General features: G+C 52.3%; 1 protein-coding gene across 6 annotated transcripts; it reads left to right on the forward strand.

The window, feature by feature from the left end:
* Window positions 1-204: 204 nt before the first annotated feature.
* MYC (MYC proto-oncogene, bHLH transcription factor) lies at window positions 205-10074 on the forward strand. 6 transcript variants are annotated; one of them, XM_073893200.1, is made up of 3 exons: window positions 205-225; window positions 7110-7878; window positions 9009-10074. In XM_073893200.1, exons 2-3 carry the CDS (start codon window positions 7122-7124, stop codon window positions 9566-9568), a joined length of 1317 nt encoding a protein of 438 aa, XP_073749301.1. In that variant the 5' UTR covers window positions 205-225; window positions 7110-7121; the 3' UTR covers window positions 9569-10074. The 6 variants fall into 6 exon arrangements, with proteins under 6 accessions (XP_073749301.1, XP_025726900.1, XP_025726903.1 ...); XM_025871115.2 differs by lacking the exon at window positions 205-225 and adding an exon at window positions 2961-3039; XM_025871118.2 differs by lacking the exon at window positions 205-225 and adding an exon at window positions 4788-5421 and having other exon boundaries at window positions 7113-7878.
* The last annotated feature ends 1077 nt before the right edge of the window (window positions 10075-11151 follow it).

Consider the following 11151-nt stretch of genomic DNA (forward strand, 5'->3'; position numbering starts at 1 on the left):
AAGTGTGGAGACTTCTGAGATTGGCTTGGGGTTGGCACTTACAGAACAATAAACTGAGCCTTTGAAGAGGCTAAACAAAGGAACCATTTGTCTACTCCAGCAGCTACAAAGGGAGGCAACCTCGCAGAGGACTTAGGAGTAAAAGAATGCCACGCTGGGGACAGGACCAGACTAACGTTTAGTGGGTTGAGCCCAGGACCCTCCGCAAGGATATGAAGTCAGCGGGTAAGAGCAACCAAATATACTCAGTGCAACACAGGGAATGTAGGGTCTAGGGTGTTGAGTTAAAAACATCTTTTTTTTTCCTTCTCGGTCGCTTTAAGGGGTGGGGAGAGGGAGACAACATTTTTTAAAAACATGCATTTTTTAAAATGCACCAGGATTTTCTTCAACTGCCTTGTTGTTATCATTCCTACAAATGAATGATTGGCCAGATTCCATCTGCTAGTCTGCTGAAGAGCTTTCCAGGGTTCCTCTCCCTGGGACACATGGTTGGCATGCAAATGCTGGTGAGACCTTCCCTGCCTTCAACGTTCCCTGGCTGGCTTGGGTTTGAGTCTCATGGCCCTTCTTTCAAAATGATCTTTCTGCTGGAGATACAGATTTATCATTTTCCTCTCTTTCCTCCCTCCTTGACAGGCCCCATATGACTTCAAGGGGTTTTGAAATTACAAGCCAGCCTTCCTGGGGGAGGGAGGAAGGGGAGTTCTGTCTCACCCCCACATTGAAGCTGGTTGGATCACCAGGGTCCAGTTTCTATCTATATTAGTCACTGCTCTTATCTGTCAAAGATCAACTTACTGGGTAGGAAACTTTTTGAGGGGTGGGGGAAGAGATATTCAAAGAAGAGGGGAGATGGGGACTGGTGTTATGTAAGTCACACATTCTGAATGTCTCTTTTTGCGTCTCTGGAAAGAGTGGAGAAAGTTGGATCAAATTGCTCATTCTTTCTGCACACTTCTTTTTTCCTAAGCCTAAAAGTGGCACCCACAAAGTCATTGTGAGAATACGCGTTTGTGAGAATTAATGATTCTTATTTGTACCATCCTGGAGGGAAGAATGTTCCTGCAGTGACACACTGTTCTCTTCCGGGAGACAAATCCCACTGGACTGTTCACCTGGAGTCCCAACCCTGTGGGTGATAACAGAGCGGCCCTTCTGGAGACCCACTTCTTAGAACCCCAACAACACCCTAAAACAGGAGAGACACAGCCTTAGAGTGTTCCTAGACCAGCAAACCAGGAATGCTTGGTCAGCCGACACCTACTACTAACTTCCAAAAGGATGTAGAAAGACCAAAGCTGTCCCTTAAACAGTGTCCTTAAAAGGTAAGCCCCAACAGCTATCTCTGGGTGATCAGGACTACAAACTCTTTCCGTTCTCTGATTCCTTTATTTTTCTATTTTACAATTTTCCCTTCACAGTGAGCACACACCACTTTGGTCATCTGCAAAGATATTATTCGTTTTAATCTCCCCAGCCATGTTCAACCCAGCAATGTCTACTCTAGGTCAAGTGGTTCTTAAAAATTTTTTAAAGACAGTGGAGTCCCTGAGCCTGGTGGAGATCTGATTTTCTGTTTCCTTGGCTGTAAAATGGGATGACCCCCACAACGCCAAGCTGCTACTTGAAAGTAACACCCCAGGTGATATCACCAACCTGGGGGAGAGTGTGGTTGAGTCCTGAAGCCACAAGCAGCATATCTGCCTGGGGTTCACACATCCTCAACGGTCCCACACCAGGCTGGCATAATTCAGTTGTCTGACATTAAGATAGGGCATATGTGCCATCTTCAATAGCTTTCCAAAACTACCCTCTGAGGTCACGCTAAACTTACTTTTGCTGTTGCTGTTTGATTAGGTTGGACGGTTTGGGGTTTTGTTGTTTTGTTGTTTTTGTTTTGTGTGTCCTGTGGAGTGTAGTCAGTTAGCCTCCAGCAGAGCAAAGCCCAAAGTGCCAGATTCCTGGGAAACTACCCTAAGAGGCCTCTTGCAGGAAGGATCTCCTGTTGCCAAATTTCCTGAGGATATACTTAGGTGATCAGACACTGTCAAAGCATCCTTCTCATCATAAAAAGACTATTGAGATAGTCACACCCCCGAAACATGCAATGTCAGTTCCCTTCACATTTACTGCAACCTTTACTACCGAGTTGTTTCGGGATGAAAACTTTTTAACAAAATGTTCTCTTATACTCTTTTCCAGTGGGATCTCAAATGCCCCTGCCCCATCACTATCAAAACATCTGGCTATTGTTCACCAGCCCTGTTTGGGAGGGGAAAAAAATTTTTTTTAAATAATAATAAAACACAAATACCGCTCCCCTTCCACTGCGCCTCGCCTTCCCCAATGAATCCAAGATCTTGCTTTAAAAAACTCCATGGTTAGGAGACGATGGCTTTCTAAGACATGCGGGCTAAAGCTTGTTTTGCTGCTTCAGAGTTTCATTGGACCTTTTTTTCGTGTCTGTACTTGTTAATTATTCCGTGTTTTCCATAAATAGCATCAGTTCTCCATGGGGTGAAAATTTATTGTCGATAAGTAGTGCTGGATTTATTTTCACCACTGCTTCTGCGATCGAATAGCCGCCTCCGAGCCACTTTTCCTTCCAGTAATTCCTCTTCCTTCCTCTCCTTTGCAGCGGGCCTGAAGGAGTTGGTAAGGAGGGAGCTGGAAACTCGTTTTAAGGAGCCACCACATCCTTCGCCCCGCAGGAAACCCCCGCGCGCCGGACGCCCCTGCCCCCACCAACCTCCCTCCCTCAGTTGGCATCCGGACGCGGTGATCTCGGCTGCCAGTAGAGGGCACACTTACTTTACTTTCGCAAACCCCAGCGTGGGTGCAGCCTCGGGAGGGGGGCGGGGAAAAGACGCTTTGCAGCAAAACCTTGACTAGGGATTGGTCGCTTCCCAGCGTTTGCGGCAAAGGCCCAGAGGCTGGAGTAATTTGCAACCCTTAAAGATGAATTGCGCTGTGCGCTTGATTTGGAGGAAGTTGCTACTCACTTAACAATTGAACGCTGAGCTGCAAACTCAACGGGTAATAATTTATCTCAAACATGCTCTGCAAGATCTTCTCCTCCCCCCCCCCCGGATTTTCTTCTGTTTGGAATGGGGAGGGCGGGTAAGGAAAAGTTTACTTAAAATGCTTTCGGGTCAAGGACCACGGTGGGGAGATTGCCTTTGTTTTTAATGCCTCACTGTAATGCAAAATAGCAAATCCCGAGGGAATATGCATTATATCTTAAATATAGATTTACTTAGGGAGCGAATAAATGTGTTGTGTTGGGCAACATTCTGGGTTGAATGTGTACAAGAAATGTATATAGATGTGCGCGGATTATACCTAAGCACTTCACTGAACACTGTGGTGTTCAGAAAAAAATTTAGTCAGTGAACTAGGAAATTAATGCTTGAAATTTGGCCAATGTTTAATTGGCCCAAGACCCACCAAAAAGGCACGGAAGTAATATTTGACTCCTCTACTTTGATAAGAATCGATGCATTTTTTAAATTTTATTTTGTGCATAATCTCGATTCCAATAATAAAGTGGAAAGAAGACCCAGAAAGGAAGTAAATATCCAGTTTGCCCGAAGAGGAAAGAGTTAACGGTCTTCTTCACCAGGGTCTCTGCAAACTCCCGAAGCAGGGTCTTCCAGCTCGCCTCCTCCCCCGCCTTCTGGGAACTCCGGTCCCGAGGCTTACCCCCCCCCAAAAAAAAATTCTCGCGTCTAGCGCCTTTGATTTCCCCCAAACCTGGGAACCCCAGACTGGTGCAAACCGGCGCCACGGGGCGCAAAGAGGATTTGTCTCTTTTCTGAAACCTGGATGCGGAATTGGGAACTCCGAGTGAGAGGCGTGGGGGTGCGATGCGGGTGCAGACTGGGGGAAAGCGGGAGGGGAGGGTCCCCGCCGCGCGCACCCGCAACCGCGCTCCTCCCTAAATCCAGTTCGGGAGCACGCAGGGAAGATCTCAGGGATTAGCGCGTCCTGGGGGGAACAGCCGGCTCCCGCGGATCCCCCTGGAGGCCTGCGGGGGCGTGGGTGTCTGCTGCCTAGGCAGCAAATTGAGGGATTCATTGGGGGTGGAAGGTGCCCAATCGCGATAGGTAGCCGTAGGCATATAAGGCATAACACCGCCGACAAATGCAGTGGGTGTTTATTCATAACGCACTCTCCAAGTATACGTGGCAGTGGGTTGCTGAGTTATTTTAATATTCCAGGCATCATCGTCTTCCTTGTATCTCTTACCACTTATCCCCATCGACACTAACACCCCACACACTCAGAGCGCGCGCCCATAAATACCCCTGCTTCCCTCCCGTTCTTCGTAGGACTGATTTTCCAAACGCTGCCCTGTCCCCAGCCTTCGGGAGGCGCCCGTCCGCCCGGGACGTGCGTGGCGGGGCGGTGGGTACACGACGTATTCTGTGTGGAAGCCTCAGCTGTTCCGCCTGCGATGATTTAAGCGCGCAGGACAAGTATGCGGTTTGTCAAACCGAGTGCTGCGCCAGAGGAGCAACGGAGAAAGGGAGAGGGTTTGAGCGGGAGCGAAAGAAAATGGTAGGAGCGCGCAGTTAATTCAAGCTGTGCTCTGACTGTTTACATCCGAGAGCTCCGCGCACTGGAGTGCCAGGCCGAAAGGGCTGAATCTCCTCCCCGCTCCCCCACCCCCGTCCCTCCCTCCGCCGTATCGCCCCTCCTCGGTTCCCAAAGCGGAGGGCGGGGGGAGAGAGAAAAAAGATCCTCTCTCGCGAATCTCCGCCCACCGGCCCTTTATAGGCGAGGGTCTGCGGGGCCGAGGACCCCCCGAGCTGCGCTTCTCCGAGCCGCCGTTGCTGCTGCTGCCGCCGCCGCCGCCGTCATTGCGCCCCGGCCGCCGCCTGGCTCCCCGCCGGCCTCGGGAAGGGCAGGGCTATTCAGAGCTTGGCGGGAAAAAGAGAACAGAGGGAGGCGGGATCGTGCCTAGCAATATAAAACCCGGTTTTTCGGGCTTTATCCGACTCGCTGTAGTAATCCCAGCGAGAGACAGAGGGAGCGAGCGGGCGCGCCCGCTAGGGTGGAAGAGCAGAGCGAGCCGAGCGAGCCGAGCGGCGCTCCGGGCGCCCGGGGAAGGGAGATCCGGAGGGAAAGGGGGCTTCGCCTCCGGCCCAGCCGCCCCCACCCCACCCGGCCCGTCGACCCGTGCCAGCGGGGCGCAACCCCCAGCGCCCCCACGAAACTTTGCCCGTTGCCGCGGGCTGACACTTGCTCCTGGAACTTACAAGACGCGAGCGAGAGCGCGACTCTCCGGCCGCGGAGAGGCTATTCTGCCTATTTGGGGAGACACTTCTCCCCTCCGCTGCCCGCGACCGGCTCCTCCGAAAGGCGCTCCTCGCCGCTTTTTGGACGCTGGATTTCCTTCGCATAGTGGAAAACCCGGTAAGCACCCGGATCTATTTGTGTTCTCATTTATTTTCCCTACCGCCTTAATGCAATGTCGCGACGAGTCGGAGTCGAATGCCCGAATTGGGGTGTCGTCTCAGCCATTCCTGCGCTATTGACACTTTTCTCAGAGTAGTTGTGGTAGCTCGGGGTGGGGTGAGGACGAACCAGAACTAGATGGGGGAGAGCGGCTTGTCAAGATGGGAGGGGAGAAAGCAGAGGGACGACGGGTGCGTTTCTAAAACTCGTCTTTAGAGATTTTTGCTTATGTATACTGACGCTGCCCCCGACCAGCTGGACATTCCTGCTTTATTGCACTAATTGCTTTTGCTTTTTTGGAGGGGGGGGGTGCTGTGCTTCGCGGTGGGCAGAGAGCCCTGTGCATCCTGAGCTCCTGGGAGTAAGAATTACAAATTGTGTGTGGGAGCCAGAGAGCTCCGCAGCCGCTGACTTTTCCGCCTCTCGGAAAGGGCATTTAAATTTCCGTCTTACCGCATTTCTGACAGCCGGAGACAGACACTGCGGCGCGTCTCGCCCGCCGATCCCCGCGGCGTTTCCCATTCACCCCCTGCTCCTTTTAAGAAGTTGGCATTTGGCTTTTTAGAAGATTAATAAAATTAGGGATCTTGGGCTTCCGAGGGACTGTCTGGGGACCGGGTGTTGGGGAGGCGCAGGGACCAGGGAAAGGGAGGTTGGGCAGGGATGTGTCCGATTCTCCTGGAATCGTGGACTTGGGGGAAACGAGGGCGAATCTCCGCACCCATCCTTGGCTCTCCCCGCCGCCGCCCCTGGTGTCCCCGCGCCCCTGAGATGCGGAGGGACGGCAAGGAGCGGGGCTCGGGGCTCTTCCAGAACAGCTGCTACCCTCGGCTGGTGAGGGGAAGACGCCCGGCTCCGGGCGCGGGATCGCAGCAGGGGCTCTGGCGCAGTTGCGTCGCCGTATTGGGTGTTGAAGGGAGGTGCCCCTGTTATTATCTAACACCCCCCTTTTATTTATGGGGGGAAGTGTTAAGGCCGGCGGCTAGGCTCGCCCCACCAGCCGGCGAGAGACACGGAGAAAAGCCGGCGGAGGAAGGAAGGGGGGCGCGCTGGGGGTGGGGATGGACGGGCGGCGGGGAGGGGGGTTGGGAGGGGCGGCGGCGCCCGCGGGGGAAGGAGCGCGGCGAGGGCGCGAGTGGGAACGGGCGCGGCGCGGAGGGGCCCGGCGCGGGAGGGGGCCGCGCGCCGCCGCTCCCGCCGCTCCCGCCGCTCCCGCCGCGCCGCCTCTCGCCTTCTCCTTCAGGTGGCGCAAAACTTTGCTCCTTCGGGTTTCGCGGATTGTGTTCCCCGCTGCCGCCTCCCCCGGCCACTTAAGGAGGCCAAAACCAATTTCGATTGCTCGGCGGCGGCGGGGCGGACTCCCGGGCTTGGCGCTCCGGGCACCGGGGCGGAGGTGGGGGGGGGGGGAGGGGAACGCAAGCTCCGCGGGCGCTCCGCAGCTGGTTCACCAAGTGTGTGTCCCAGCTAGCAGGAGGCCACCTGGAGATGGTGAGAGGGTGCCCTTCCCCGCCACCGGCCCCCTCTGGGGCTAGCGCTCGAAGGGGAGCGCGCGCGGTTCGGCGTTGGGGCGCGCGCTGCGCGGGGCTGCGGCACCCACCCAGACCCTCTTAACTCACGACCGCCCCCCCTTTGTGTGCCCCCCTCAGCAGGCTGCCGCGATGCCCCTCAACGTCAGCTTCGCCAACAGGAACTATGACCTCGACTACGACTCGGTACAGCCTTATTTCTATTGCGACGAGGAGGAGAACTTCTACCAGCAGCAGCAGCAGAGCGAGCTGCAGCCGCCGGCGCCCAGCGAGGATATCTGGAAGAAATTCGAGCTGCTGCCCACCCCGCCGCTGTCCCCGAGCCGCCGCTCGGGGCTCTGCTCGCCCTCCTACGTTGCAGTCGCGTCCTTCTCCCCCAGGGGGGACGACGACGGCGGCGGCGGCAGCTTTTCCACGGCCGACCAGTTGGAGATGGTGACCGAGCTGCTGGGAGGGGACATGGTGAACCAGAGCTTCATCTGCGACCCGGACGACGAGACCTTCATCAAAAACATCATCATCCAGGACTGCATGTGGAGCGGCTTCTCGGCCGCCGCCAAGCTCGTCTCCGAGAAGCTGGCCTCCTACCAGGCTGCGCGCAAAGACAGCGGCAGCCGGAGCCCCGCCCGCGGGCCCGGCGGCTGCTCCACCTCCAGCCTGTACCTGCAGGACCTGAGCGCCGCCGCCTCCGAGTGCATCGACCCCTCCGTGGTCTTCCCCTACCCGCTAAACGACAGCAGCTCGCCCAAGCCCTGCGCCTCCCCGGACTCCACCGCCTTCTCCCCGTCCTCGGACTCTCTGCTCTCCTCGGCCGAGTCCTCCCCGCGGGCCAGTCCCGAGCCCCTGGCGCTCCACGAGGAGACACCGCCCACCACCAGCAGCGACTCGGGTAAGCTGTGCCCCTCCCGGCCTGTCACAGGGGGCGACTGGGTCTCTTAATGATTTTCCCGGGGCGGCTTATTCAGCTGGCCACTTCAGTTGACCCAACCTTTTTTTTTTTTCTTTTCTCACGTTTGGGAAGGGAAATGTTAGATCTGGAGGCATCTGGGAGCTCACCATCCCGGAACACAGGGCTTTAGGGTTCCCTCCCATCCCTTCTAAGACTGCCCCCCCCCCCGTAGCCAGCCCCCTCCTCCCTCTCCCTCCCCTTAGGAATTTCATTTGGGTTTTTAAATCTTCTGGCTTATCTTGCAACTCCATCCACTCCCTCTTACTTTTCTTAAGCATTTTAATTGCCCCGGGGTGGGCGGTGAGGGTGTGTGTGAAGGGGGGTAAGAGAGGTTTGATCTCTGAGAGTGAATGAATTGCCTCCCGAGAAGCTGGTGGGATTTCGTGGACTACAGATCCACGGAAAAATGAACCTGGGCCGTGGACAGAGGCAGAGCAGCCTCCCCACGGGGTGCTGGGAACTAGTGAAAGTGCCCTAAGAGCCAACGGCCTGAGGAGCTGGGATCTGTTCAGCCTGTTCTGAACACTTAAAAGCAAATCCTTGCCAAAATTGGACTCTTTTTTTTTTTTCCTTCCCCCACCCATAGAACTTTTGGCAAAGCCGCGGGAATTTTTTTTTCTTTTTGTACTTCCGGTAAAATACGGAGTTGCTAAAGTCCTACCAAGAGATTTGAAGCTCTCATTTGCAACACCTGAAGTGTTCTTGGTAAAATCCCTTAAAAATAAAAAATAAAAAAAAATAGGAGGTGCTTGGGAATGTGCTTTGCTTTGGGTGTGTCCAAAGCCTCATTAAGTCTTAGGTAAGAATTGGCATCAATGTGTTATCCTGGTAAATTGTAATTTCCTTGTCTGTGCCATAAAAAGCTAGCTGTCATTCTCCCTTTCTGACTCGGGCCTTCGTGGCAAGAAGAGCAGGGTCGGTTGGCTAGTTTGTCCTCTGCGGATAACTGGGTGCCAGGGCTCTTTCTCACATAATAATGCCTTATATTTACACAGCATTCATTTAATCTGGTCACTGATTGCTTTAAGGAAACGTGGCTAACCGGGTGGTTTCTATTTTCTTTCTTAAAGAGGAAGAACAAGAGGATGAAGAAGAAATTGATGTTGTTTCTGTGGAAAAAAGGCAGCCCCCTGCCAAAAGGTCAGAATCGGGGTCACCCTCGGCGGGAAGCCACAGCAAACCTCCTCACAGCCCGCTGGTCCTTAAGAGATGCCATGTGTCCACCCATCAGCACAATTACGCAGCGCCCCCCTCCACCAGGAAGGACTATCCGGCCGCCAAGAGGGCTAAGTTGGACAGTGGCAGAGTCCTGAAACAGATCAACAACCGCAAATGTGTCAGCCCCAGGTCTTCGGACACAGAGGAGAATGACAAGAGGCGGACACACAACGTCTTAGAACGCCAGAGGAGAAACGAGCTGAAACGGAGCTTTTTTGCCCTGCGTGACCAGATCCCGGAGTTGGAAAACAATGAAAAGGCCCCCAAGGTAGTCATCCTTAAAAAAGCCACCGCGTACATCCTGTCGGTCCAAACAGAGGAGCAGAAGCTCATTTCAGAAAAGGACTTGTTGCGGAAGCGGCGAGAACAGTTGAAACACAAACTGGAACAGCTAAGGAACTCTGGTGCCTAAGTCCACCTATTGGAGGGAGGAACTGGAATTGGTCATGAATTCTCATTTGTTACTAAGAGAAAGTAAGGGAAAAGGTTCCTTCTGACAGAACTGTAGCAGCTCCTCATATCTGAACTTTTTTCAAATGCATGTTCAAGTGCAACCTCACAACCTTGGCTAAGCCTTAGGATTGAAAGGTTTAGCCATAATGTAAACTGCCTCAAATGGAATTTTGGGCATAAAAGAACTTTTTTTTATGCTTGCCATCTTTTTTTTTTCCTTTAACAGATTTGTATTTAAGAATTGTTTTTAAAAAATCGTAAAGTTTACCCCACTTCCCCATGTAAATATGGCCATTAAATGTAAATAACTTTAATAAAACGTTTATAGCAGTTATACAAGAATTCAAACCATGTATTATAAACCATAATTTTTTTTTATTTAAGTACATTTTCCTTTTTAAAGTTGATTTTTTCTATTGTTTTTAGAAAAAATAAAATACCTGGCAAATATATAATTGAGCCAAACCTTAAGTTGTGAGTGTTTTGTTTCTTTTCTTGCCTTTTTTTTTTTTCTTTCCATTCTCTTTTCATCAGTTCCGATTCACAGAATTTGGCCCTCAAGGGAATGAGTTTACAAAGATGGGAAAAGAAGTTATTTAAGAAAGGGCAAGGGCTTTTCTTTGTTAAAATGGGTCTGGGGCCTTAAGGGCTTTATTTTCTCAGGGTTATAAGATGCTTCCTGGAGATTTGTGATAGGGCCAGAGTTGCTACATGAAAGAATGAACAGGCAGTAGGCTGGTGAGAAGGCAAAGGGGTGCCAGAGGTTAAAGATAAGTTAAGTACACAAAGGAGGTAAGGGCTGGGGGTGGGAGGAAGATGAAGAAGAAACTCCAGTTGGATTAACCCATGCTACTCCCCTGCTGCTTAACTACTACTAACCAGGTGCTAGGCTCTTTACATGGGTTATCTCCAAAGTCTCAAAGTTGCTCCCAGGAGACAAGTTACTAACCCTGTTTTACAAACAATGAAATAATAGAGGCTCAGAGGGCTTTTGTCGCTTCTCTGGGGCCACACGGTAAAAGGCTGAATCCAAGGTCCCTGTTCCATTGGAAAATACTTAACACTTCACTATCATGCCTCCGTTCATCCTAGGTCTAAAGTGCTGAGGTCAGGAATACTTTTGGTTTGTGGGTCTGATGGACCGACTCAAGTAATAACCATAATAACCTATTTATGTGTCAGGCATTCTCAGAAGCGTTTTCCTTGTAATAATTCCACAGCAACCCTATGAAGGAAATCAGCCCAATGTTGATTTCCCTATAATAACAGGGGAAACTGAGGCACAGAAAGACTCAGCCAGGTGCCCAAAGCCCACTGATAATGAACAGTAGAGCCAGAATTCAAACCCAGCCAGCCCACTCATAACCGGTGCTAGAAAAACACCCCGCCAATAGGCCAGTGGGAATAAACTGGCCGCTCACAAGAACAGGGGTTACCAATCTAGCGGGTTACATGCCATAAATCTCAACATTGAGGCCCTGTAGGACCTCAGTTCCCCTTTTGTTTGTTTTGTTATATTTTGTTATTTTGTTGGTTCATTGT

This window comes from Callorhinus ursinus, unplaced genomic scaffold, assembly GCF_003265705.2.
Source record: "Callorhinus ursinus isolate GAN/ISIS: 27379988/994484 unplaced genomic scaffold, GSC_fseal_2.0 scaffold5, whole genome shotgun sequence".
NCBI lineage: Eukaryota > Metazoa > Chordata > Mammalia > Carnivora > Otariidae > Callorhinus > Callorhinus ursinus.

What these genes read in the sequence shown, in the direction of transcription:
- MYC (XM_025871112.2), top strand. An exon ending in CACCACCAGCAGCGACTCGG is followed by an intron (nt 7,879 to 9,008) that starts GTAAGCTGTGCC and finishes TCTTTCTTAAAG; the next exon opens with AGGAAGAACAAGAGGATGAA.